This window comes from Mastigoproctus giganteus, chromosome 11, assembly GCF_048544385.1.
Source record: "Mastigoproctus giganteus isolate SK-2022 chromosome 11, ASM4854438v1, whole genome shotgun sequence".
In the NCBI taxonomy this organism is placed as follows: Eukaryota; Metazoa; Arthropoda; class Arachnida; order Uropygi; family Thelyphonidae; genus Mastigoproctus; species Mastigoproctus giganteus.
The window spans coordinates 158,321,636-158,347,330 of record NC_143585.1 but is presented as its reverse complement, the minus strand read 5'-3'; the positions used below and the strand labels follow the sequence as shown (position 1 = coordinate 158,347,330).

Here is a 25,695-nt window from a genome sequence, read left to right as displayed (position 1 = left end):
CTTTCTATTTCATAAAGTTGATGAACTCACATTTTTCCGTTATATTACCCAACTCATGGAACAAATGCTTTGCCATTTCAAAAAAAAATAAAAAAAAAACTGCATAAAGTTAAGGTGCTAGGGTAACCCACTATATGATGTACTTTCACTGAAAGTCAATACAAATTTAAACATCATTCAGTATAGTCAGTTTATATAGGTATCAGCTTAAATCCCATTAAAAAGCTGAGATATTTTTAAAGGCCGCTTCAATGAAATCTGCAGTTGATCTCAGTGAGTTATTGCAGATTTTTTGTCCATCACGGAATACAAACTTGTAGTAAACACACGAACTCTTGTACAAATGTGCATGATGGAACATTATAATCAATGACTAAGACAATCAGTTAAAACAAAATCAGTTAAAAACAAACAGAAAGTTAAAACAATTTATGATAACCCACATCATAATCGTGGTGCTGCTCCTTTATGCTTGGATCTGCAGCATAATGCAAGACGGAACATTATGACCAACAAGTTCAAAATAGTAGCTGTAAATTATTCATATATTGTGCTTGTGCACACACGTATGCATGCTTGACTAGTTTTAAACAAGGTGAATATTGGCTGACATCAATTATCTTGTCAAAAATTACTACCTAGTATAAATTTGAACATTTATTATTGCATATTAATTTTAAGAATGTTTAATTATTATAGGTTACATCTCCATTAACACACAACATAAGTGGCACAGCCAAAGCCTGTACTCAGACTATTATTGCTGTTGCTTGGTTTCATGAAACAAAATCTGCTCTTTGGTGGATAAGCAACATAATAATCCTTGTTGGATCTGCAGCATATGCAAGAGTTCGACATCTGGAAATGGCGAAAAATGACATGGAAAGATGCCAAAAAGATGCAGAAACAGGGATTCGGAACAAAAGTTGAAGTAAATATATGGTAGTGTAATGTGTTTTTTTTTTTTTTTTTAAATATATAAAAAGCAAAATGTAAATTTGAAATAAATGTTTTTAACAAGGTATGCCATTTTTGTAGGTTAAAATTTTTTTGGTTTCAATTAGGAAATGAAAGTGGAATTTTTAAAATAACAAGGTTAAACAAAATGAAAAAATGCTCTTCTTCATTCCATTATTTTAAATTGAAGACATTTTAATCAACTTTGCAATCTGGACATATTACTGTTATTTATTATTGGCAAAGGATGCAAGGAAGCAAGCTTATACCAAAAAGGTATGTAGCATCAGCAAAAAAAAAAAAAAAATATGCCTATCCACCTCATTTGTCCATCCCCTTCGAATAATAGGCCAGGTCTGGTTTAACTTCTCTGAGCAATGCAGACATGCTGACAGGATGGCTTGTGGGTTTTTGGCAATGATACACAGAAACGTTGCTAGCAGGGATAAGGAGGTGATTACCCCTTTGTATGGGACCATGGTTACACCACATCCTGAGTACTTATACTTACTATATAAGCTGCAACATGTTGGGATTACTGAAAAGATTCTAAGATGGATTGCCAGGTGACGTGAAGGTAGAAGGCAGAGGGTTGTGATTAATAGATATTATTCAGATGGGTATAACGTCAGGAGTGGAGTACCGAAGGACCAGTTCTTGGACCACTGTTGTTTCTGATTTTCATTAAAAACATCGACAATGGGATAAAGGCATGATATCAAAATTTACTGATGATGTGAAGATTTGTTGTGTTGTTAATGATTTGAATACACTTCAGAAATGGTCAAAAAAGTGGCAGCAATGTTTTAATTTGGCAAAATGCAAGGTTTTACACTTGATGAATAGCAGCCATAAATTAAATTATACACTGGGTTTGAATTAAAAACAGTAGATGGAGAAAGGAATCTGGGAGTTATGATACGACAGATATGAAGTTTTCTGAGCAGTGTAAACAGGCAACTAGGAAAGCCCATGGAGTCCTATCGATGATTTATTGAATGTTATCCTGCAGAGATAGGGAGGTCATAATCTCACTGGATAAGGTAATTGTAAGACCACATTTGTAATACTGTGTTCAAGTATGAAAACCTCATCTGATAAAAGACCTTGAACTTCTTGAAAGGGTCCAAAGAAGGGAACTCATGCAGTGAGATCAGCAAAAGTGTGATGGCTACAGAGCTTGGCAACCAGGCAAGCCTTATAAACCAGGTTGAGTTTAGAAGACTCTGAGAGGGATTAGTAAAATGAGTGAAGGTAGAATTTTTCACTGTTATAAAGAATTCCAGAACTAGGGGACATAAATTCAAATTACAGGAGAAGAGGTTTATATTAGATTGTAGGAAGTGTTTTTAGCCAGTGAGTTGTTGATTGCTGGAACAAGTTGCCTTTGCAGGTAGTTGAGGCTGATGGTTTGAATAAACTCAAAGGTCAACTGGATAGTTACCTATGTGAGGAGGAAAACACATAATTTGTATTTTCTTATCTACTTTTTTTTTTTTTTTTTTTTTGTTATTTTGCCAATGCAGCAAAAGCCTGTGGCTTCCTTGCACTATAATACTAACTTAAATCAGGTCTCCTCACAGGTGCCTAGAACTGAAGTTTTAAAGATTTTCAGAGCTGAAATCTTTCACAATAAGAGCACTCTTTTGTGTCCTTGGCTAATCTGCACTGTTCTTCCAAGAATGATACTTTCAGACCTACATGCAATAACAAGGCAATGGCTAGGCCAGGATTAGGCCAGGATTTGGCCTAGCCATTGCCTTGTACAATGGATAATTGCTTTGTCAAAAATTCCTGTACATCATTGATATATACACTGCTCTGCTCAGAAAATATCATGTCAGGCTATACATTACTCCTAAATCTCTTTCATTCTTCATCACCACCTTGAGTGTGAAATGTTATTCTGGGATATTGCTGCTTATATCCAGTACTTTGCATTTAACAATATGAAACAACAGTTGCCACTTCTCAGTTTCTGTTTAATTTTTCTAGGAGGTCTGGTTGCAATAGTATGCCTTTCATAAATATCAATTATTCCTGTCATAAATATCACTCTACCAATTACATCATCTGCAAACTTAGAGTAAGATTCATATCTTCTCATTGCAAGTGCTGGGCTTCTTTATTGCTATAGCATGTGTAGTAAGGAGACCAACACCAAACCCTGATGCTCTACTAATAACAATAGTCCATGAAGAGCTGTGCACATTTATAACCTCCCTCGATGTACGTGGTGAGGGGACCTCCCCTCCTAGTGATGCTGCTGGCCTTCCAGATTATCATCACTGTGATCCAATGCCCATATCTTGGTTCCAGGTTACAGCTAGATTCTACATCATTGGAATCCAGCGTGTGCAGCCATGCCATGCTATCCATGGAAACTTGGAAAGGGGAAGATCCTGGTGGGTGAGGGGGCCCAGCCCTAATCACCACTACGGCTCTTGCTTTGATAAGACGGGAGGTCGAAGCCCGACTGGGATCAATCGGTGGGTGGTTCTTACTGCTAGGGTCAACTGCATTCCAATAAGTCTGCCTCTCTTTGGTTCAAAGCTTACTGGAAATGTGGGCATATTTGCTCCTAAGCAAATTTTGGTTACAATTTGGGATGCAAGTGGCATTTCTTTTGATGGGACATGGACTTGCCTTGAGACTTTGTCAGTTGGGGCTGAGGGGAATGATAGGTTTGCACTTGTGGTGAATTGGAAACGTCCATGTATATAATGTTAGATTGTGCAGTCTATGCTGATTTGAGACATGGATTGGAGGTTTCTGTGGGAAATCTTGGAAGGTGGACCCTATTCACAGATAAACGGTTATTTTCCTATTTCAATAAATATGTGGCCACGGTTTCTAAAAGAAGAGGGCATCTACAGCTAGATAGTAGAGTCATGCCTCATAACGGTGGGGCGGTAACTCTTGACATTAAGATCAATGAAGTAATTTTATATTAGATCTTTCTTTCAAGAGGCTAAGTGGCTAAAGTATTATAAAATTTTATATTTTGAGTTGAATTAATTTATTATTTTGTGTTATAAGTTGAATTCTAAAAACTATGATATAAGAACCCACTTAGCCTAAAGCTAGGGATAGGGTTCGGCCTGGGAAATGGATAGCTGATTGGAGGTTTAATGTTCCTTTAAGTTTCCCATTAGTTTCGCTTATGTTCTTTCAAAAAGTGCAGTAGACTTCATCTTACAAGTTTTAAGTTAAGTCAGGAAAGAAAAGACACCTTTCCTTTTATTAGAGTTACTAACCTAACAACCACTTGGCCACTCGTAGTATTACTCCTGCCTTCCCATGGTGGGGTTGGTAACTTGAGTGGGAAAACCAACCCTCAGGGCCAAAAGGAGTACAAAATAGACAAAGAAACCTTTCCTCCACTTGATAAATTGAGATCACCTACCAATATAGACCAACCCGGTCATGACTCTTAAAAATAAAAGACAAACAGCTCTACGTCAAAAGGATCTCCTTATATTCATTCTCTATCAGATTTTCCTCTAATCCAGAAATGCTTGGAAAATGCTGCAGGATCGCCAAAGATGGTAAAGCGATTACAGTGACCACATTTAGTGGAATTCCCGTGAAAATAACGTCCCATGCCACTCTGAATACCTCCAAAGAAGTTATAGCAGAGTGGGACCTCATCAACATCTCCGAGGATGAAATTGTACAAGAATTGACAGATCAAAAAGAATATTAATCCAGAAATACGGAGAATTAAAGCCAACACGGAATTAAGAAATATTGTTCAAGGTTTAGGCCTAAATGGTTATCTAATGAACTAATGAGACTCGAAGCAGGGAAGAAAAATGCATGGGATGCATATAAATTATCAAGCGACTCAGAAGCCTATGGCAGATATAAGCTAGTCTGTAATCAGGTCACAAAGGAGGTTAGGCAGCGAAGGCAGATTACGAGAAATCCTTGGCAAAAGATGCTAAGAAAAACAGCAAGGATTTCTTTACTTATATAAACTCTAAAAGGAAGGGGATGAATCTGATTGGTCCACTTGACATCGATGGTTCGACTGTTGAAGATCCTGCTCAGATAGCAAACAAACTGAATGAGTATTCTGCCTCTACATTCACACATGAGGAATTATTAAGGTTTGAAAATGGCAGAAGGTTATCAAATTGTAGCAGGATGCTTAATGATTTTGTAATAACTGAGAGCAAAGTGGAGGAGAAATTGAAGTTAAACATAAGAAAAGCACCTGGGGTGGATGGGATCTATCCAGTTATATTAAAGGAGGTGGCAAAGCAACTAAGCAAACCCTTAGCCATAATTATGAGAGCATCCTTGAGCATCAGGGGAGGTTCCCATGGACTGTAGATGTGCAAATGTATCCCCAATTCACAAAGGGCGATCGAACGGTGACACGAGTAATTACAGACCAGTTAGTTTAACTTCTGTTCCGGGTAAAAAAAAGGAGTCACTGCAAAGATGCATTGCAGGATCATCTAGACAAGGCTACAGCAATAATTCAGACACAGCATGGGTTTGTTAAGGGAAAGTCTTGTCTGACAAATTTGATAGGATATTATGATGTGGTTACAAAGGAACTGGATGCAAAAAATAATTTTGATATCATATATTTGGATTTCAGGAAAGCTTTTGATGCTGTTGTGCATGGAAGACTATTGTACAAATTTGGAGCAGAATGGTATCAAGGGTAAGTTGCTACAATGGATAAAAGGATGGTTAAGTGGGAAAAGACAGAGGGTGGTAATCAATGGGTGCTGCTCTTCGTGGAGTCCCACAGGGTTCGGTGTTGGGTCCACTGTTGTTTTGTATATTTATCAATGATATTGATGAAGGTATATTGGCTTAATGTCAAAGTTTGCAGATGATACCAAGGTTGGCAGGGTTGTTAATGACACTAATGGCAGTATGCTACTGCAACAGGATCTAGATAATTTGGGCAGATGGGCTAAGAAGTGGCAACTGAAGTTTAACCTTGACAAATGCCAAGTACTGCATATGGGTAGAAGTGACCCCAGAGAAACGTACCGTGTGGTACTACACTTAAGGTGGTAGAAAATGAAAAAGACCTGGGAGTAATTGTGCAGTCAGATATGAAGTTTTCTGAGCAATGCAGACAGGCTGCCAGGGCAGGTCATGGGGTTTTGTCAATGATATATAAGAATTTTGCTAGCAGGGAAAAGGAGGCGATTATTCCTCTGTATAAGGTAATGGTCAGGCAATGCCTTGAGTACTGCGTACAGGTCTGGAGGCCTCATTTTAGGAAGGATGTAGATTTACTTGAGCGTGTACAGAGAAGGGCAACAAGATTGGTGAGAGGAATGAAGGGATCTTCTGTTACCAAGAGAGAGAGAAGCTTAAGTTCTGCAAATTGCAGTGGCCGGAGACTAGGCACCTGCGCGGTGATCTGATTGAGGTGTATAAGGAACTGGACAGGCATTTGGAGGGAATGGTGTCGATATATATATATATATATATTTTTTTTGGTTGATGCTGCATAAGCTCATACACATGCTTTCTTGCATTACATGCCACTACTACTACTACAATACTGACCTTTAGTACCCCAAACTTACCAACAATGGTTAAAGCAGGGTATCTGAATTGTTGTATACGTCCATATATACCGAATCCCATCAGGAATTATAAGTGCCAGAAATATGGACACTCCCAGGTAGCAGCTGTGGAATTTGCCCAAACTGTGGTTCAGCAGAACACACACAAGGTAATTGTACCGTAACCTCTTTCACCTGTCCCAATTGAAAAGGTCACCATCCAGCATATTCAAAAAATTGTGAAATGCGGAAAGCGGGGAAAGAAATACAAAACAGAACACAAAGTAACGTATCAAGAAGCCAAAAAGCATATTATGCAGTTTATGCCAAAACGCACGTATACGCAAGCAAAACAGTCATTCTATTGCTATCAAACTGACATTACAGTCCCTCATTTCTTTTGTCCAACTTTTTTTTTTTTTTTTGCTCATTTTATTGTCCAAATTTCTTTTGCCAATTGGGCCAGGTCCATGCTTAATGCTAAGCCACAACCTACCAAACACAAGCAACTGGAAAAAGGAATTAATACTCCAATTTCAGTTCTGCCAAACATGCCTGAAACTACAAAAAAAAAAAAAAAAAAAAAAAAGCAGACAAAACAGTACCAACAGATCATGCTAAGACCAAGAAACAACTCCCTACACATAAGTTGACAACAAAACTATATTAGAATTTCATGCAGAAGAATACATGGATACAGAGTGACTGGTTTTCCCCAAAAAAGACAGAAAAAAAAAACAGATCGTTACAAACAAACTGCTCCAAAAAAAAAAAAAAAAAACCTAACTTCTAACACCAAGTAATCAGCACATACTTCAATGGAACTGCAGAGGCATATGAGCAACATGTAGATCATATACTGATGATCTATATGACCTGATCAATAAGTACAATCCAGTGAATGTTTGCCTGCAAGAAACTAATTTAACATCACGGGTAACTCTTTCAATTAAAAACTTCAACGTACAAAAAAGACAGGAATACTGCAAAATCTGCACACAGAGGAGTTGCAATACTAGTTAACTCTAAAATCCCAGCTCGACATATATACAGACTGACTTAGAAGCTGTTGCCGTGCGTATTGTGCTTGGAATAACACTAACTGTTGTTTCAATATTATTATTAGCTACATGGTGAAGGAAGTCAGACTTATGCTGTACCAGCCAAAAAAAATAAAAATTCCCAAGTTACCCTGAGAGAGAGAGAGAGAGAGAGAGAGAGAGAGAGAGAGAGAGAGAGAGAGAGAGAGAGAAGAATGATGATATCCAGCTCAGGACACTGGGTCTGCCAAGCCCATACTCACTAGATGTAAGTTCCTGGGGTTAATACCTCCCACCAAATAGACTTTTCATGCTAAAAGGCCCCTTATTTCCAACTACTTCCCCCCAGTCTTCATCCTTCCCCAAAACTTTTGTCTTGCACAGCGTTTAGCCCTACATTTCAAAATCAAAAGAGAACATCAAAATTCTTGCCTGAACCTATTTGGTCTTTAAAACTCACTTTCACCGCACAGCCCCACGTTGCGCACTATTAATACTAACTTGCTAAGTATCACTAATATCAACCTCGATTTATTTATTTATTATAATTATTATTATTTATTTTTTAATTTTATTTTATTATTTTATTATTTTATTTTTTTTGGTCCTAGCCACTGAAATCCCAGGAAAGTAAGTGGCAAGACCAGCCAGAGTACAAATATTGGTAACACCCGGCCGGCCTCCCTGTGGCAGGTATTGGTAACGTCGGGTCTCACTAGGGGCCCGGCGGCTAACAGGCCAGATGAACAATGGGCACAACAAACTACACAGTACATATCCCACACACTTTTAAATCTCTGGCTTGTCCGATACAGAGAACATACGTGGAGATGGGAGAAATCCCAGGTGCCGCCAGACCCCGAACATACCTAATACCTAATAGTACAATTGCCAAGACCTTTGTCTCTTTGGAGATTTCAATGGGCATCACCCATTGTGGGGATCTTCGCACATGGATAAAAGAGGACATCTGATTGAGACAATTATTGAATCAACAGCAGTTAACCTTACTAAATACTGCCCAACATGACCATCACACGTATGTCCATCTACCCACAGTATCCCCTTCAGCAGTTGATCTGTCAATCTGTTCTACCATACTGTTCCCTAGTATGGAGTGGTCAATCTTATATGATCTGCACAACAGCGATCATTTCCCAAGTATATGTAAAATACAAACAAAACAATCCCACTGTCCAGATTACAGAGTAAAATGGAAATTCATAAAAGCAAATTGGACAAAATATTCAGTCTCTGTTTATTTTGATGATCAATTCATTAAAACACAACCAATAGAGGAAATAACCAAGACCATTACCATATAAATTTTGGCAGCAGCCTCTGAGGCAATTCCTCAATGCTCTGCAAACAAAAAAACACAAGCAAAACACTGGTGGAATGAGGCCTGTAACAGGGCAAAATGAGAAAAAAAATAAAGCCTGGAACCTATTTCGTAGGTTTCCTACAACTGCCAACCTAATTTCATATAAAAACAACAAAAGGCAAGGGCACAAAACATCAGAGGACAAGCCAAAAAAGAATCGTGGATAACATTCGCCAGTACCATCACGAAGGACACCAGCAGTCGACTAATATGGAAGAAAATCCAGGTATTAAATAAGTGCACTCCTTTTTCTGCTCCAATCTAGATTAAGAATGGACGAGAACTGTCTTCCCCAAAGGTGATTTCCTTGCAGAGACTGCATATGACAATTCTTTCCTGAAAATCAAAACCTCCATAGAAAAATATAAAATAAATTTTAACACCCAATTCCTTCCTTATAATCAGCAATTCATCCTAGCTGAACTCCAAGAACCTCTGAACAGAACAGCAAATAGCACCGGACTGACTCTACTATATAATGTTTAAACATCTAAGCAATACAGCCTTAAGCTTATTACTAGCTTTCTACAACCAGATATTTCTTGAATGTGTTTATCCTTCATCATGGCATCATTCTCTAATTCTTGCCCTTCCAAAATCAGGAAAGGATCAATCACTTCCACAAAACTACTGACCTAGCCAGCTGTTTAAATAAAACACTAGAAAAAATGATACATAGGAGATTAAAATGGACCTTGAAAGTAAAATGCTGCAAAATACCAACAAATACGGTTTTCGACAAAACAGATCCTGCTTGGACCTTATGGCAAGAGACGAAACTAACATTCGCAGTGCATAAGTTAAAAACGAGCATCTAGTAATGGCGAGTCTAGATATTGAAAAGGCATTCGATACAAATGCAATTCAGCAGCAACTTGGAAAGCAAGGCAATGGGAATTTCCAGGACTGCTGGGAATCATAGTGGAACAAGTAAATACATGTGTTAGGGTAACTAAGAGTAGAAACAGGCACATGTATACTTGCATGTACACCAATGCAAGTAGTATAGTTAAATTCGATGAGCTTGAAGTGCTAGTCAAGACATCAAAGGCAGATATTGTTGGGATATCAGAGGCATGGTGTCACACAGACATAAGCAGTGCAGAACTGGAATTTGGGGAGTACAATGTGTACAGAAAGGATGGAAGGGAGGAGAGATTATGCTGTTAGTTAAGAAACACAAAATCTAAGGAAGTGCATCCAAATGATGTGGGTGGACAATTCAATGTTGAGTCTGTTTGGTGTGACATAAGCACTGGAAAAGGAAAAATGAGAGTAGGTGTGTGTTATAGGCCTATTGAATCTGATGAGTATAATGAGCAATTGTGCAGAGAAATAGTAGGCCAGTAAATTAGAGTGTCTTATAATGGGGGATTTTAATTTCCCGGATATTGACTAGAATTTGTGGGTTATTCACTCACACACTAGCAAGGCTTTTGTGGATTTATTGGATGATTGTTTTCTACATCAGCATATTCGGGAGGCAACTAGAGGGAGTAAAACTCTTGATCTGATTATCAGTAGTGATTCTTCATGCATCAAGAATCTGCAGATAAAGGAACCACTAGGTGGCAGTGATCACAGTGTGCTGAAGTGGGATAATTCAAAGAGGTAATACCATCAAGGGTAAAGAGAAGGGTTTTTGCTTTCGTAAAGGTGATTACGGTGGTCTGAGACAGTATTTAAATTCTATACGGTGGGACCAACTGATGATGTTACCAACAGCAAATTCAAAATGGGAAGCATTCAAAGAATTAATCTTGGAAGCTACAAGGCTTTTCATACCAACAAAGAAATATCGTTCAAGATTTAGGCCTAAATGGATGTCAGATGAACTAATTAGACGTGTGACAGAGAAGAAAAATGCATGGGATACATATAAATTAAGATGTGAATCTTAATTTAAATTAAGATACATATGAATTAAGATATCACAGAAGCCTATGATAGATATAACTTGGTCTGTAACCAAGTTACAAAGGAGGTTATGCAGGCGAAAGCAGATTATGAAAAATCTTTGCCAAAGGATGCAAAAAAAAATAGCAGAGTTCTTTACTTATGTGTAAACTCTAGAAGGAACAGGATGAATCAGATTGGTCCACTTGATATCGATGGTTTAACTGTTGATGATTCTGCTCAGGTAGCTAACAAACTAAATGAATATTTTGCATCTACATTCACACATGAGGAGTTATTCAGGGAGGGGAATGCCAGAGATGTATTCAACTCTGGCAGTAAGCTAGATAATCTTGTAATAACTGAGAGTAAAGTGGAGGAGAAATTGTTGAAGATAAACATAAGAAAAGCACCTGGGGTGGATGGAATCTATCCAGTTATATTAAAGGAGGTGGCAAAGGAAGTAAGCAAACCCTTAGCCATAATTATAAAAGTTGCCCTGGACTCAGGGGAGGTACCCATGCACTAGAGATGTGCAAATGTGACCCCCAATTCACAAAGGAGGATCAAAGGGAGACACAAGTAATTACAGACCTGTTAGTTTAACTTCTGTTCCAGGGAAATTAATGGAGGCACTGGTCAAGAAGCATTGCAGGATCATCTAGACAAAACTTCAGTTATAGCTCAGCCACAGCATGGGCTTGTTAAGGGGAAGTCTTGTCTGACAAATCTGATTGGATACTATGATGTAGTCACAAAGGATCTGGATGCAAAGAATAACTTTGATATCATATATTTGGATCTTAGAAAGGCCTTTGATACTGTTGCACATGGAAGACTGCTGTACAAATTGGAGCAGTGTGGCATTGGAGGCAAATTGCTGCTATCGATAAAGGGATGGTCGAGTGGGAGAAGACAGAGAGTGGTAATCAATGGACACTGCTCTTCATGGACTAATGTTGTTAGTGGAGTCCCTCAGGGTTCAGTGTTGGGTCCCTTATTGTTTTCTGTATTTATAAATGATATTGAGGATAGTATATCAGGCTTAATATCCAAGTTTGCACACAATACAAAGTTTAGAAGGATTGTTAATGACACTAATGACAGTACACTGCTTCAACAGGATCTAGTAAAGTTGAGCAGATGGGCTGAGAGGTGGAAAATGAAGTTTAACACTGACAAATGTAAAGTACTACATATGGGAAGCAGTAACCCTAGAGTAACGTATCAACTCTGTTGTACCACACTGACAGTGGTAGAGAATGAAAAGGACCTGGTGGTAATTGTACAGGCAGATATGAAGTTTTCTGAGCAGTGCAGATGGTCTGCAAGAGTAGCTCATGGTGTCTTGTCAATGATATACAGGAATTTTTCTAGCAGGGATAAGGAGGTGATTATCCCCTTGTATAAGGCAATGGTCAGGCCACATCTTGAGTACTGTTTACAGGTCTGGAGGCCTCATTTTAAGAAGGATGTAGAGCTGTTGGAACGAGTACAGAGAAGGGCAACAAGATTAGTGAATGGAACAAAGGGTTGCTCTTACGAAGAAAGGCTTAAGTTTTGCAAATTACAGTGTCTGGAGACTAGGCACCTGCGAGGTGTATAAAGCCTTGAATGGTTTGAGTATGCTCAATGCCAATGGGATTCTTCCTCTTGCTCAGAATAATCGCCTGAGAGAGCATAATTTCAAATTGAGGAAAGATGGTTGTAGGATAGATGTGCGGAAGTTTGCCTTTAGCCAATGGGTGGTTAATTGCTGGAACAAACTTTCATCTGTCGTTGTTGAAGTTGATAGCTTAAAAAGGATCAAGGCAGAGCTTGACAAACATTTGGAACTAGTGGATGGGTGAAATAAGGGTTTTTTTTTTTTTTTGGTCCTATGCTATATAAGCTTGCTTTCTTGAATCATGCGCCTTTGTTAATGCTAATACCACATGGAGGTATGTCATTCTTCAAGAGCTGTATTCCCCAGGGTTGAGAGGACACATACTTCAGTTCATCCAGAATTTTTTAAAGTGCAGAACCATTCAAGTTAATCACCAGATTGTAATTTCACAATATTTTATTCAAGAAGAAGGGGTGCCCAAGGTTAGATACTTGGTCCTACCCTCTTTGCAATTAGGCTAAACTCCGTGATGCAGAATGTTCCCAAAACTGTAGAAATATATACGTATGCTGACGATCTTGCTATATCATGCCATTTTCCAACCATTAACAGCATAGAGTTACAACTTTCCATAAACAAGTTAGATACATGGACCGTACAATATGGTTATCGCCTATCAAAACAAAAGACAATTGCAATTCATTTCTGTTAAAAGCACAGATTACACCCAGACCCTGAACTTAAGTTAAAAAACCAACCCCCTCCTTACCAGAAATATCCATTTAATTTTAGTTACTAAACTCAATTTTGCCATGCACATAACTTATCTCAGAACTCTCTGCTTGAAAAAACTCAATATACTCAGTCATCTTTGCCATGGCATGGGGTGCAGGTGCCTCTTTAGCCAGGTGCGAAGGAGCAGCAGTGCATAGCACACGCTTCTTGATTAGACCAGGTTAGTCACCACCAAATACGGAGGATGCGGAAAGGTCTGGGAATGACCATCGCATATCCAGGAGCAATATGGCCTTAATTGCTAATGCTCTTAAAAAACCAAACAACAACAACAACAGCATGGGGTGCAGATAGATACTCTCCTGCATTTGTATCGTTTGCTCATCAGGTCACGTCTAGATCATGGTTCAATAGCCTACGACTCAGCTAGGAAAACTGTACTTACAAGACTGAACATCATACACAGTGCTTTTTGTACTGCTCTTGGGGCTTTTCGAACATCCCCAGTCCAAAGCCTCTATATAGAGGCAAAAGAAACACCGCTCCACCTCATAAGGAAAATATTAGTCCTCACCTATGCAGCCAGACTTAAAAGCCTTCCAGATCCTCCGAATCAGCCGCTACTTTTCAATCCTGAAAGGACAGCATTCTATAACAATAAACCCACTGAAAATAGACTACAAGAGTTGGGGGGGGGGGGCATAAAATTGCAAAGCTTGCTTCATTGGTCCTACCAATGAAGCAGAGAGACACCATCTAGTGTCGCTCCCATAACTATCCATCGCTAGATTTCAAAGCTAAAAGGTAGTTGGATGAAGATGAGAAGTAGAACTGTTGAACATACTGCATTGAGTGTGTGCAGGATAAAGTCACTCATGTTCAAGCCTTAAGCAGAGGGGTTCGGTTTGAAAAGTCAGTCTCCTGGAGACAACCGTGGAGCAAGGGGTGTTGTCTCCTAAATGGCTACCCCAACTGAAGGGAAAGCCCAACATACTGGAAGTCCTTCCTGCACAACTGTGCTAGTAACCCACCTAGGAGGGTAGAAGAAGCCAACACATGAAGTAGAGCATCGAAATGTATATATTCATCATGCGAGCATGCTACAAAGTAATGAAACAAGGGGTAGACGCGACAATGTACAGCACAAAACTATACACAGTGGTTGGAACAATTCCCGACTGTTCAGTTAGCTGAACAGTCGGGAATCGTTCAGCGAATGGCAGACCAGAGAAAGATCAATTTCAAGAAGAACCTGACAGCTCCTCCAATCTTGGAAAAAAATGAAGCAGGATGTGAGCAACCTACTACAAGCAATAACAAATGCAGGCATAATGGAACCATAACTGGAGGAGGAACAGCAAGAAGAACTACAACCCAGAGCAGCCGAAGTGCAAACAGACAAGATCGGGATATCCAGAATAGAAGAAAAGTGGAAGAAAGTGCTAGAAGAATTTGAGGGAATGGACCTCACAAAGACCTAACAGAATCCTTTGGCATCACAGACCACCTCAATACACAAATAATACCAGATTATCTCAACAACAAATTAACACACAACAAATTAACACAATCAGCACAGCCATTTACTGTGTCTCTAACAGCCACTAGGATGAATGGACGAGAAACTAGAGAAAAACAAAATGCAAAGACAAGAACTGCCAGCCTGGGAAAGAGGGCTACAGCAGATGAATGAAGAGATAACAGTTAAGATAGGCAAACTGACCTAGTACCAATGGGGTAACAGAAGTAAGAAGCTGATCAGAAAAGTGAAGGCCATCCTCAAGAAAGACAACATCCACATCAAACAAAACCTATAATCAGAGGATTGAACTCAGGAAGAATGGCAGAAGTTTCTGCTTGTGGGTGTCAAGGGAGAGTGCCCAGATGAAAACAGAAAAGCAGCAGAGCATTTTACAGGAAAATCACTAGAGATGGAAGGCAACAGACCCTCCCCTCCCAACCAGAAGATACTCAAGGAGTTCTGGGGCTCCTGTGGAGCAGCAAAATTAGCCATAATGGCTGTGCCCCCCCCACCTGGATAGATCTAGAAAGATTTGGAAGGAAGAACAACAGTTGATAAGCAAGTACACAAGTATACTTCACAACTGGTGAAGCCCAGGAAGAGATAACAATAACATCAATAACTGGTACAAGAAATTCAGCTGTACACACAGGCACATAGCAAAGCAGTTCACCCAGTCTCTCTGACTCAAGGATGCCTACCTGAAGGCTAAGGACAATGACACGACAAACATGCATAGTACAGACCAATCAAATGTCTTAAAACAATATACAAGATACTGACCAGCTGCATAACTAGGAAGATAACAAACCATTTGGAGAGCCAGAACATCATGGTTGAGCAGAGGAGGCAAGTTACAATTGACCATTGATGCTGTGGTTATGGAGCAAGCCTACAAGATACACCACAACCTGTATACAGCCTACATCGACTACTGCAAGACCTTCAATTCAGTGCCCATAGCTGGCTGATAGCAACACTGAAGCTCTACTAAGTCAACCTAACCCTGACACATTTCCTAGAAGAAACCATGGCAAAATGGAGGACCACCATCAAGGTCAAGAACATCACAACCAAACCAATAGCCATCAGAAGAGGAATCTTCTAGGGAGATGTCTTGAGCCCACTATGGTTCTGTCTAAAATTTAACCCACTGTCCACCATGCCCCTGGCCCCTACAACAATTCAGCACATCACCTCAGGATGCAGGGTGATCACCCAGACGGATTACACTCACAGACATGATCAGGTGGCTAAGATGATATCAGAAGCCAGCCCAAAAATACCAGCTGATCAAAGAAAGTTTACCGTATTACAAGTATGAGTTTCGGGCCAGGCAAGAGACCTGTACTCACTGACTATACTGGGACCGTGCCATAATGATGGACAAGATAATCCCACACAACAGACCAGACATATACCTTCACTGACAAGAAGGAAATGACTATCTACCTAATTTACACAGTGGTGTCCAACACCAACAAACAACCTTCAGAAAGCTTTCCTTCCTTCATATAAGGAAAAGACAGGAAGTCAGGGGTATGTGGCATGTAGAACATGTAAAGACCATCCTGATCATCTCAACGCAGGCATGGTGCCAAAGAGCCTCCATAAGAACCTAGCAACAAGAGGCCTCTTACGTAGGAACACTTACATGGAACTTCAGAAAGCCACAATCCTGAATGCCTGTAGGGAAAGTAAGTTTCTCAACCAACAGTAACAACAATAATAATAGTAGAACACATAATTCCCTCTAAGCTTAGGGGTGGCTTATTACAGGTTGGCCTCAATTAACATGATTAATTCATCCCCCGAGCACATTACGCAAAATGGAAATGCGTTAAACGAATATAATAATCAATAGGAAAAATTATAATTGGTCCTTGACCTTCAGGAATGTCCATAAAGAATTTTAAAAATCCCTTTCAAATAACTTTTTAACTCTATACCATGTAAAAGATAATGAAAATAATTATGGAATTAAATGTTTATTGATTGCATGAAACAGCGTTAACCAAACTGTGCACCGCAAAAAATTAAAAATTTCAAGGGAAACAGTTAGTCGACATCTGTCGGGCATCGCGCGAACTACTAGTTCGAGGTGATTCACAGTTTCAACATTACTTATTAAGTTGTTTGGACCTAACTACTTAATAAATCGAACCGTTGGGTATTTCTTTTTGTGTGGGGGCACCATGAAAAAATTACTGAGGCATTAAGGGTGCCATGAACTGAGAAAGTTTGGGAACCTCTTGCATAAAATACACAATGAAGAAACTATTTGTTACGGAAATATTTGATCAGAGTCGTTTCAACAGTGTTGGCTTTCTTTTTTTCATCAATCAATTTCCGATAGCTGACAACAATCTTTTCTAGGCCCTGGTGAAATAAATACAGTGAAACTTCCCTTTAATGGACAGCCATGGGGAACGAAAATGTGTCCGTTAGAGAGACGTGTCCGCTAACAAGAAGTCTGAGGGAGGAAAAAAAAAAAAAAAAAAAAAAAATCGTTAAACGTTTAATGTAAAATATATACAGATTTTGAACAATATTTTTGTAAATAATATACAATTACATACACAAGAGATAAAGTAAAATCGTTAAACGTTTAATGTAAAATTAAATTAAATTATATACAGATTTTGCACAATTTTTTTGTAAATAATATACATACAATTGTGCTATGCATATTATGACTTTATCTTAAGAAAAATGCATACAGTAATCACTTATTTTCTTCTGCACCTTCTTCCGGCTGATAATTTTGTTTTCAGCATTTGTTTTGAGTGAAGAAACCATCGAAAGTCCTTCAGTATCTTCTTCAGTTGCGAAAAACATTTTTAAACAATTGATTTGTATGAGCGCTGCTTCTATTTTCATCGGTGGTTCGTCGTTAATATGTTCTTCGACAGAATGACCTCCTTCCATTTCTTCATCCTCATGAGGAACTTCTTGAAAAATATCGATGATAATGTCGTTGATATCTAGAGCACCATCTTCTGTACTGAGGTTTGAGTCTATATTTTTGTAGCCAGGGTCACTTGTAGCGGAAGTATCGTACATTATCAATAGATGTTGAAGTTCTTGTTCTTCTTGGTGCTCCACATTGCTGTTCACAACTTCAATTTTTGCGTTTGAGAAGCCAGACTTTACAAAACAGTTCATGACAGTTTGTTTTCTAATTGCGTTTACTGAAGAGGAAATCCATTGAATCGCATCTAGGATGCTGATTTTCTTTGCAAGGTCACTCGTACATGTTACATCGTTCATGTTTGCAATGAGATGTCTTAAAACATGTTTTCTGTAGTGAAGTTTAAAATATTTTATTATCCCTTGATCCAAGGGCTGACACTCTGCAGATGTGTTTGGTGGAGAAAAATGATTTGAATGTTGGACAATTCAATGTGCGGGTGAGATGCAGCATTATCCATGAAAAGAATAATTTTTCTGTTTTGACGAATCGTGTTTTGGTTAAAGTGACTTATCCATTCGCTCACGATATCTCGTGTCATCCACGCTTTTTTTATTAGACTTCCAATCAACATCCAAAAGATTCAACTTTATGCCCTTGAAACAACGAGGATTTTGTGGGTTTCCTATAACAAGAGGTTGTTCAAAGTCTCCCAGCATATTTGTACCCAATAGTTACAGTCAAGCGTTCCTTTGAAATTTTTCCGCCCTGGCACTTTTCGTTTTTTAGACTCATTGTGTTTTCAGGAAGAGCTTTAAAAAAACAACCCTGTTTCGCCACAGTTGTAAATAACCTTAGCTTCAAAATCACGACATAAATCTTCGAATTTGACGGTCCACTCTGTTACAACCCCAGTATCAACAGATCCACCTTCACTATTTACGGTTTTCCAAGAAATTTTATGCCGAGTTTTGAACTTGTCTAGCCATCCCACAGAAGCTTTGAACTCATTTACTCCCATAGATTTTGCAACCTCCAAAGCCTTTTCCCTAATAATAGGCCCATTAATGGGAATTTTTTTAGCGCGTGCGCGACAAATTTGAAGTCCAACAGTTTTCGGGAATGATTTTTGAACCTGATCATTTACGTGTTGCCAAAATTGTTTGAGCAGTTAATTTTTTTTTTCTTTAGGATGTCGCTCACCTGCGTCTTCCCGATTTTTCAATTTTACAGCGAGATTGCGAACACTATTTTTTTGCCGATCATACGCATTAATGAGTTCGATTTTATCTTTTAAAGTTAAATGTTTACGAGAAGACATTGTGCACTTCACACGACACTGAATAAAACTGAAACTGAAAAGACAAAAGGCCGACCATATTCCCCCCCCCTCCTTGCACACACGAAAATCATCAGAAGTTTTACACATGCCTTAAAATTCTTGAAAAAGGGTTTAGAACCGCGACATAAACCTTGATAAAATTTAGAGAATCGGAAATAGAAAATAAACACATGATTGAGGCAATACGTGGAAGAAACGTTCCTAGAAAAAGGGCTGTGAGCTTGCCCGCTGTCCGTTATGGGGAGATCAAATTAAGTGCTAATCTAAATGAAATAGTGCAGATTGCCTGTCCGTCCGTTACAGAGAATGCCTGATAGACAGAAGCTGCAAACACGTTAAAACCAATGGAGTGAGTTGGGAAATTTGAAAATGTCCGTTGTAGAGAGGTGTCCATTAGGAGAAGTTTCACTGTTGAAGATCTCTGTGATTTTTCACTGCTGAGGATCTCTGTGATACGAAAGATTTCACGTAGTTCTTTTACTGTTATCTCCTTTGCGGTAACATTTTCATATGGCTCATCTAAAAATTAGAATTTTTAAATGCAAGTCTGGAAGTAACTTTATTAGTGGGAGACAAACAAGTAACATGTCTTCTTCCTATGGTTGCTGAAACACAGTGAGGTGGGCAAATGCTTGTTTATTGCCTGTCCGATGCACGATTCAAATCTTTTTCAATTATCACATTAAAAAAAAAAAGCGTTAACTGGAAATCTGCATTGTGTAAAGTGGTATAATTTTTTTCAAATAGCAGTAACCGAAAAACGCGTTAATCGAACTTGCATTATGTGCCAAATTAGGAATGCAGGTCACTGGTATTTCGCTTGTTGTTTTTAGCTATTAAAAATGAAAATAAATAAAGCCAGTATTAATGTAAGATTATTATTTTTTATTTATTTATTATTATTATTATTATTTTTTTTTTAAGGAGCGAAAGCAGTACAACAAATATCTGTCCACTGGGATAGAAATCTAGTGCCAAAACAGGGTAATTTTAAAGATGCTTACAAAGGCTGGAAATCAATAGTTAACTATAATGTATCCCAAAATATGAGTGTGAGATCCATGGTGTTAGGAAATGTGTGGTTTTAAAAGGTTAAGTAACAACTCTGATTTAACCTTCCAGTAGTGGCATTTGGCCCTTAGTAAAATATCAATGGTTCATATTTAATAGCTATTCTCTCTCTCTCTCATGTTTATAATGTTTTTCTTTTTTTATTTTCAGCAGAAAAATAAAAATTTTATTTCAGTAGTTTGAAATTTCAGTTGTTTATGCAGATTTTTTAAATGAAACATCTTAAAATATGAAGCAGTACTATTTCACATGCTGCTTCACATTTCTAATTTTACCTTCAGCAATATATTGCCACTTTTGGTTTCACTGAATGCATGTTGCTGCTGCTATAGAAATTATGTAATCTTTTATGTTTAATTATTACATAAAATGGTTTCATGTCTGCCTTACTATTATTTGTCTGTTTATTTAAGAGGTGAAAAATGTTTTAAAATTAGAATTTTTGATTTAAAAAAATTAATTATAGTTGAGTCTTGCAATGCATTATATAATGCAGAAGTGAAAAAAAAAATTGAGTTGTATCATTGTTAGTACCACTACCCATTGCCACCTTAGCAATTGTAGATGTTTGTTATATGTTACTATCGCTTTGAGAATTTCAATGATGACCATGTAAACAAGAAGTTACTGATTAGTTTTCTTTGCAGCCCACGTTAGAAAAAAAATTTAACTTCATGATCCAGAATCCTTTTGGTATAAAATTAAAACTTGAAGGTAAAGGTTATGATAACATTTTTTTAATTTCATTTTACTTAGAACACTTATTTATTATTGCAGAATGCAAAAAAAAGGTGTATTTCTTTTTAAATGTATCAAATTTGGGAAACAAAACAAAACTAATTATTGATTTAAGTACACGCACAGTTTGCAAACAATTAGTAACCCAATTTAAGCAATCAGTCAAAGAATTTTATAAATTAAAATAAACACAGATACTGTGAATTGCTATTCATATTCCAACTCCAGATAATTATTTAAATAGTCAACTACTGCTGAACTACTAGAAAGAACATTAAACACCCGTTTTTCAGAACGTGGCAGTAATTTTTCCAACATGAAAATTAAGTGATGATGGAAAGTAGTGAAAGGTGTACCATGAGATAAGGATATATCTAACCAGTCTTTTACACAGTTCCAAGGAGTATATTTGCAGCCACAAAACAGAGCTGGATTTTGAAGTAATCCTCTTGCAGACATAACCCCTAAACAAAAGAAAACACTAGTTGAAAAAATAAAATAAAATGAGAATATAAAAATTAAAAACAATTACAAGGTGATTTCTAAAACTAAAACATTCATTTATAAAGGCTTAAGAATGAAATGTTCACCTGAATTAAAATATTATTTTAATTCAGAGCTAATAAAACACTGAAATATGAGGATCAAATTTTTTGGACAGAAAGCGTTTCTGCCCTAAAATTATGTAAATTTTCAAATTACGATATTAATTAGTACAATTGCATCATTACTATGTTACAGAATTTTCCTGGAAGAGTCATTTACACTCATCACAAAAGAACCAGGCAGTTGCTGTTTTACTGATAGCTTCTGATGCACACCACTTCTACCTAAACAGTGACAAAGAGAAGCCTGTCAAGCCTAAGCCACTAGTAACTCAAGAGAAAATGGAAACAGACAAAGCCACTACAGTGGACCCCGGCTTTATGATATTAATTCGTTCGAGAGACCCCATTGTATCGTGAAAATATCGTAATGTGAATCCAATAGCACTGTTTTTTGATAATTCTTTCCAAATCCTCGGAAGTTGAAATTTTCGCTATAACTAAGCCATTTATCTCTGTAAAACGTGATTTTTATAACAGAAATTGTATTAGTTTTATATAGAATACCGTATTTTCCAGTGTATACCATGCATCTTTAATCTAAAAATAACTCTCCCTAAAATTGTGGTGCATCTTATACATCGGAATATACAATAGCACATGATACAAATTAAAAGAAGAAAGATAAAAAATGCTGATGGATTTTTTACTTATTCACCCCTCCAAATGTTGTTTAAAATGATAATTGATAATTATAAACATTAAAAAAACAAAAATCATAATTTTCATTTAACTTACATTGGAAAAGATGTCAATGGTGTGGTGATGGCTGGAAGCAAATCTTTTACCATCAAGATATCAGGACAACCTTTAGAATCTGGTGTTCTTTCCAATCGCTACCTCTTGCTACTTATGGTATAAAAACTGTCAAAAGTGGTTTTTGGTGCTTTCTCTGAAGGTTCTCTCAAGAACTTTCTTGAAATAACTTACCACTTGATCTTCAAATTTGCAGGTCATCAATTCAGTTTCAATATCTGAGTTTTTTTCTTTGTCCTCTTCACAATATCTCATGCAGCAAACCTGTCCTTAATTTCTTAAGCTGTTGCTACACAGTAATCCTCATGTTCCTCATCTCCACTGTCTGCCCATCTGCTCTAATTCCTGGAGCTCCTCTGTTTTCAACTCCTCCACATCCACTGCATCAATCTCTAGAACCAAGGACTCACAAAGAGTGATAATTTCCTGCTCTAGAACACTTTCAGCTTCAAATCCTTCAAAATCATTTGTGCATAGTCTAAGATGTTAAACCTGGTCTTCCAGAATTCCTTTAAGGTGATGGCTCTGTCTCCTGAAGTCTCTTCAAAGCACTTCACAAGCATCTTCTTTGTGAAAATTTTTTTAAAGTTGGCAGTCACTTGCTGATCCATCGGCTGAAGCAAAGGGGTGGTATTGGGTGGGAAAAATTTTACAGTAACAAAGTTAAATTGCTCCTCCAGAGATCGGGCAAGTTGGGGATCATGACCTGGAGCATTATCCAAAATTAACAGTGCCTTTAAAGGAAGTTTGTTTTTTTCTAAGTAACCTTTGACTGAAGGACAAAACACTTCAAATACCCATTCATTGAAGAGGTTTTTTGTCACCCAGGTCTTCTTGTTACACCGCCAGAAGACACCCAAACTGCTTTTGATTTGTTGTATAAACACTGGGAGTTTGAGTGGTAAACCAACACGGCTTAAGTTTAAAATCACCACAGGCATTGGACCCCAATAGCAGAGTAAGCCTATCCTTCATAGGCTTATGACCAAGCAAAGGCCTCTTCTTTTGTGATGTATATTCACCTAGGCATTCTTTTCCCAAAGAGGCCTGTTTCATCCGTATTAAAGACTTGTTGAGGAATGTAACCCTCTTTCTCAACAAGCTCTTGAAACTCCGCCTGAAAGTATCAGTTTCGAGATAAGAGGGTAGAATGTAATACAGGGTTTGAGAAGAGGTTTACAGCGAGTTCTGCAAACTGGCAGTGTTTTGAAGAAGAGATTACAAAGACTTAGAGATAATAGATAAGAAAGAGACAGCAGCCTGACTGGAGAAAGGGCTGAGAAAATAGTTAATATTATATATGAGAGTTGCTGCAGGTCTATGAGGAGCAGCACAAAATTAAAAAGGGTTGTTCCATGGTGGAATGGGATATTAGTGGAAATGAGGAGGAAAGTGAACAGGGCTAGGAGGAATTTCCAGAGGGTACGGAGAAGAGGAATAAGTGAACAAATGGAGGATTTAAAGAGACAGTACCAACAAATGAGACGGGAATATGTTGGTAGAATTCAAAAAGAGAAATTATGTCTTGGTTTTATTTGACTTTAAGGAGGCATTTGATCGTATCTGGTGGCCGAGCTTTCTAGCAAGAATGAGAAAAATGAAGTGTACTTGGCAGTTCTATGGAGTTTTAAAAGATTATTTTAAAGACAGGAAATTACAAGAGAAGCATGGCGAAACTATGTAAAAGAGCAAATGAATAAGAATGTATGGGGATTACCATACAGATTATTATTTGATAGAATGAAAGTTGATCAAGTTTATAGTACTATTAAAATAGAAAATCAGAGTACGAGGGACTGGGAGTCCTCCATGCATGGTTTGCTCTCCTCATTGTTTCCTATAGATCAAATAAGTTTGGATAGTAGAGAAAAGACAAATCACGAAATTAAATGATGAATATGTGGAGGAGCAGGAAATTGAAAGTTTAATTACGGAGGAATAATTGAAGATAGTATTGGAGAAAGTTAAGACAAAGAAAGCACCAGGCACAGATGGATTGCTACCCGAAGTGATAAAGAAGTTTTGCTTGAAATTTGGAAAGGAATTGGTAGAGTTATATAATGTGTGCTTAAATGAGAAAATCTTTCCTAGTTGTTGGAAGGAAGCAATACATTAGAATATTATTAAAGAATAGAGAACGAATCCTGGATCATATTAACCAGTGGCATTACTGCCAGTTATCGCAAAGGATTTTGAAAGTGTTGATGAATAGATTGGAGGGATATTACGAGAGTAATGGAATGAACAGCCCTAGGCAGTTTGGCTTTCAGAGGGGCAAATCTACTGAAGATGCTGTGGTTAAAATGATGTCATATGTACAAGAGACCAGAAAATTATGTCCTGGGTATATTTGACTTTAAGGGGGCATTTGATCGTATCTGGTGGCCGAGCTTTCTAGCAAGAATGAGAAAAATGAAGTGTACTTAGCAGTTCTATGGAGTTTTAAAAGATTATTTTAAAGATAGGAAATTACAATTGTAACGAAATATGGGAAAGTTACTCAGGAAGTAACAAGAGGTGCTCCACACCTCTTGTTACTTCCTTGAAAGGTTCAGTCATAGGTCCCTATAGTTAGAATGTTGTATTGGATGAGCTACTGGTTTAGGATTGGGTAGGATGTGAAATGGTAGCATATGCTGATGATTTGTTAATAATGGTGGTGGGAAAGTCTAGAAAAGAATTGGAGGAGAGAATTAAGAGGGCTGAGGTCCATAAAATGGAGATATCAATGAAAAAAGCACATGGTTCTGTTCAAAGGGAAGCTCAATTGCAAAAATATTTGGTACGACGATAGCATATGCCCCCTTGGTCAAGTACCTAGAAGTTTATTTGGATGTCTCTTTTGCCTCATGTGCAGAAATTAAGATATAAAGTGAGAATGATTTATTTAAATATTAGGAAAGTCACAAGGGTAGAATGGGGAGTGAAAGGTAAGTCCTTAGACCTCCTCTATAAATGTATATTTCTACCGATTGTGACATATGCATGTGGGGCTTGGGGTCATAGAGTGACTAATAGCCACGTTAAAAGAAGTCTTATTTCAGCACAGAGATTTGCCCTTCTGGCGGTGACACGGTCCTGCAGAACCATTTCAAATGATGCTCTGCAAGTTATTGCAGAATGGAATCAGTGGATCTGATTATAATTAAAAGAACAATGGAATATGCGATTAAGAATAAGAGAATAGAACTTATGGAAATAAAATCATGTAGAGAAGAGGGAAGAAAGTATGGAAGGCACGATTTGAAAGTAGAAAAGAAAATGTTGCAGCAAGATATAGATTGTATATGGCAGGAAAGATGGAACGGTTTTGCTAAAGGGTGTGTTACCTTTGCCTTTCTGCCTCGGGAGAAAACTATGAAAGAGATTTCATCTTGGTCTGGTCTAGGAATGTTCCAAACAACGTTAATAACTGGATATGGGTTAAAGAAAAGACTGGTAGAGCTTGGTGTAGAAGAAAATCCAATGTGCATTTGTGGGATGGCAGAGGATACAAAGCATATTTTACGGCAGTGTGTAAGATATGATATACCAAGGAATATGTTAATTAGGCAGATTGGCTCTGACTCATACACCTGGAGGACTTGTT

The 25,695-nt window shown here is 37.8% G+C and overlaps 2 protein-coding genes across 4 annotated transcripts in view; one reads left to right on the top strand and one right to left on the bottom strand.

The window, feature by feature from the left end:
* The window catches only part of nac (GDP-fucose transporter nac), a 204,007-nt gene extending 182,215 nt beyond the window's left edge, over positions 1 to 21,792 (top strand). The window contains exons 7-8 of one of the 3 annotated variants that reach the window (XM_090385575.1): positions 700 to 931; positions 21,487 to 21,792. In XM_090385575.1, coding sequence (XP_090241701.1) covers positions 700 to 930 — 231 coding nt within the window. In that variant the 3' untranslated portion in view covers position 931; positions 21,487 to 21,792. Of the gene's footprint in view, positions 1 to 699; positions 943 to 19,860; positions 19,934 to 21,486 lie in introns of those variants that run through there. The other 2 variants (XM_090385577.1, XM_090385578.1) reach the window with 2 other exon arrangements.
* The window catches only part of LOC150078532 (tRNA-dihydrouridine(20a/20b) synthase [NAD(P)+]-like), a 199,809-nt gene continuing 195,066 nt past the window's right edge, over positions 20,953 to 25,695 (bottom strand). The window contains exon 7 of the mRNA XM_090384600.1: positions 20,953 to 21,209. Within this exon, the coding sequence (XP_090240726.1) occupies positions 20,953 to 21,209 (257 nt within the window). The remainder of the gene's footprint in view (positions 21,210 to 25,695) is intronic.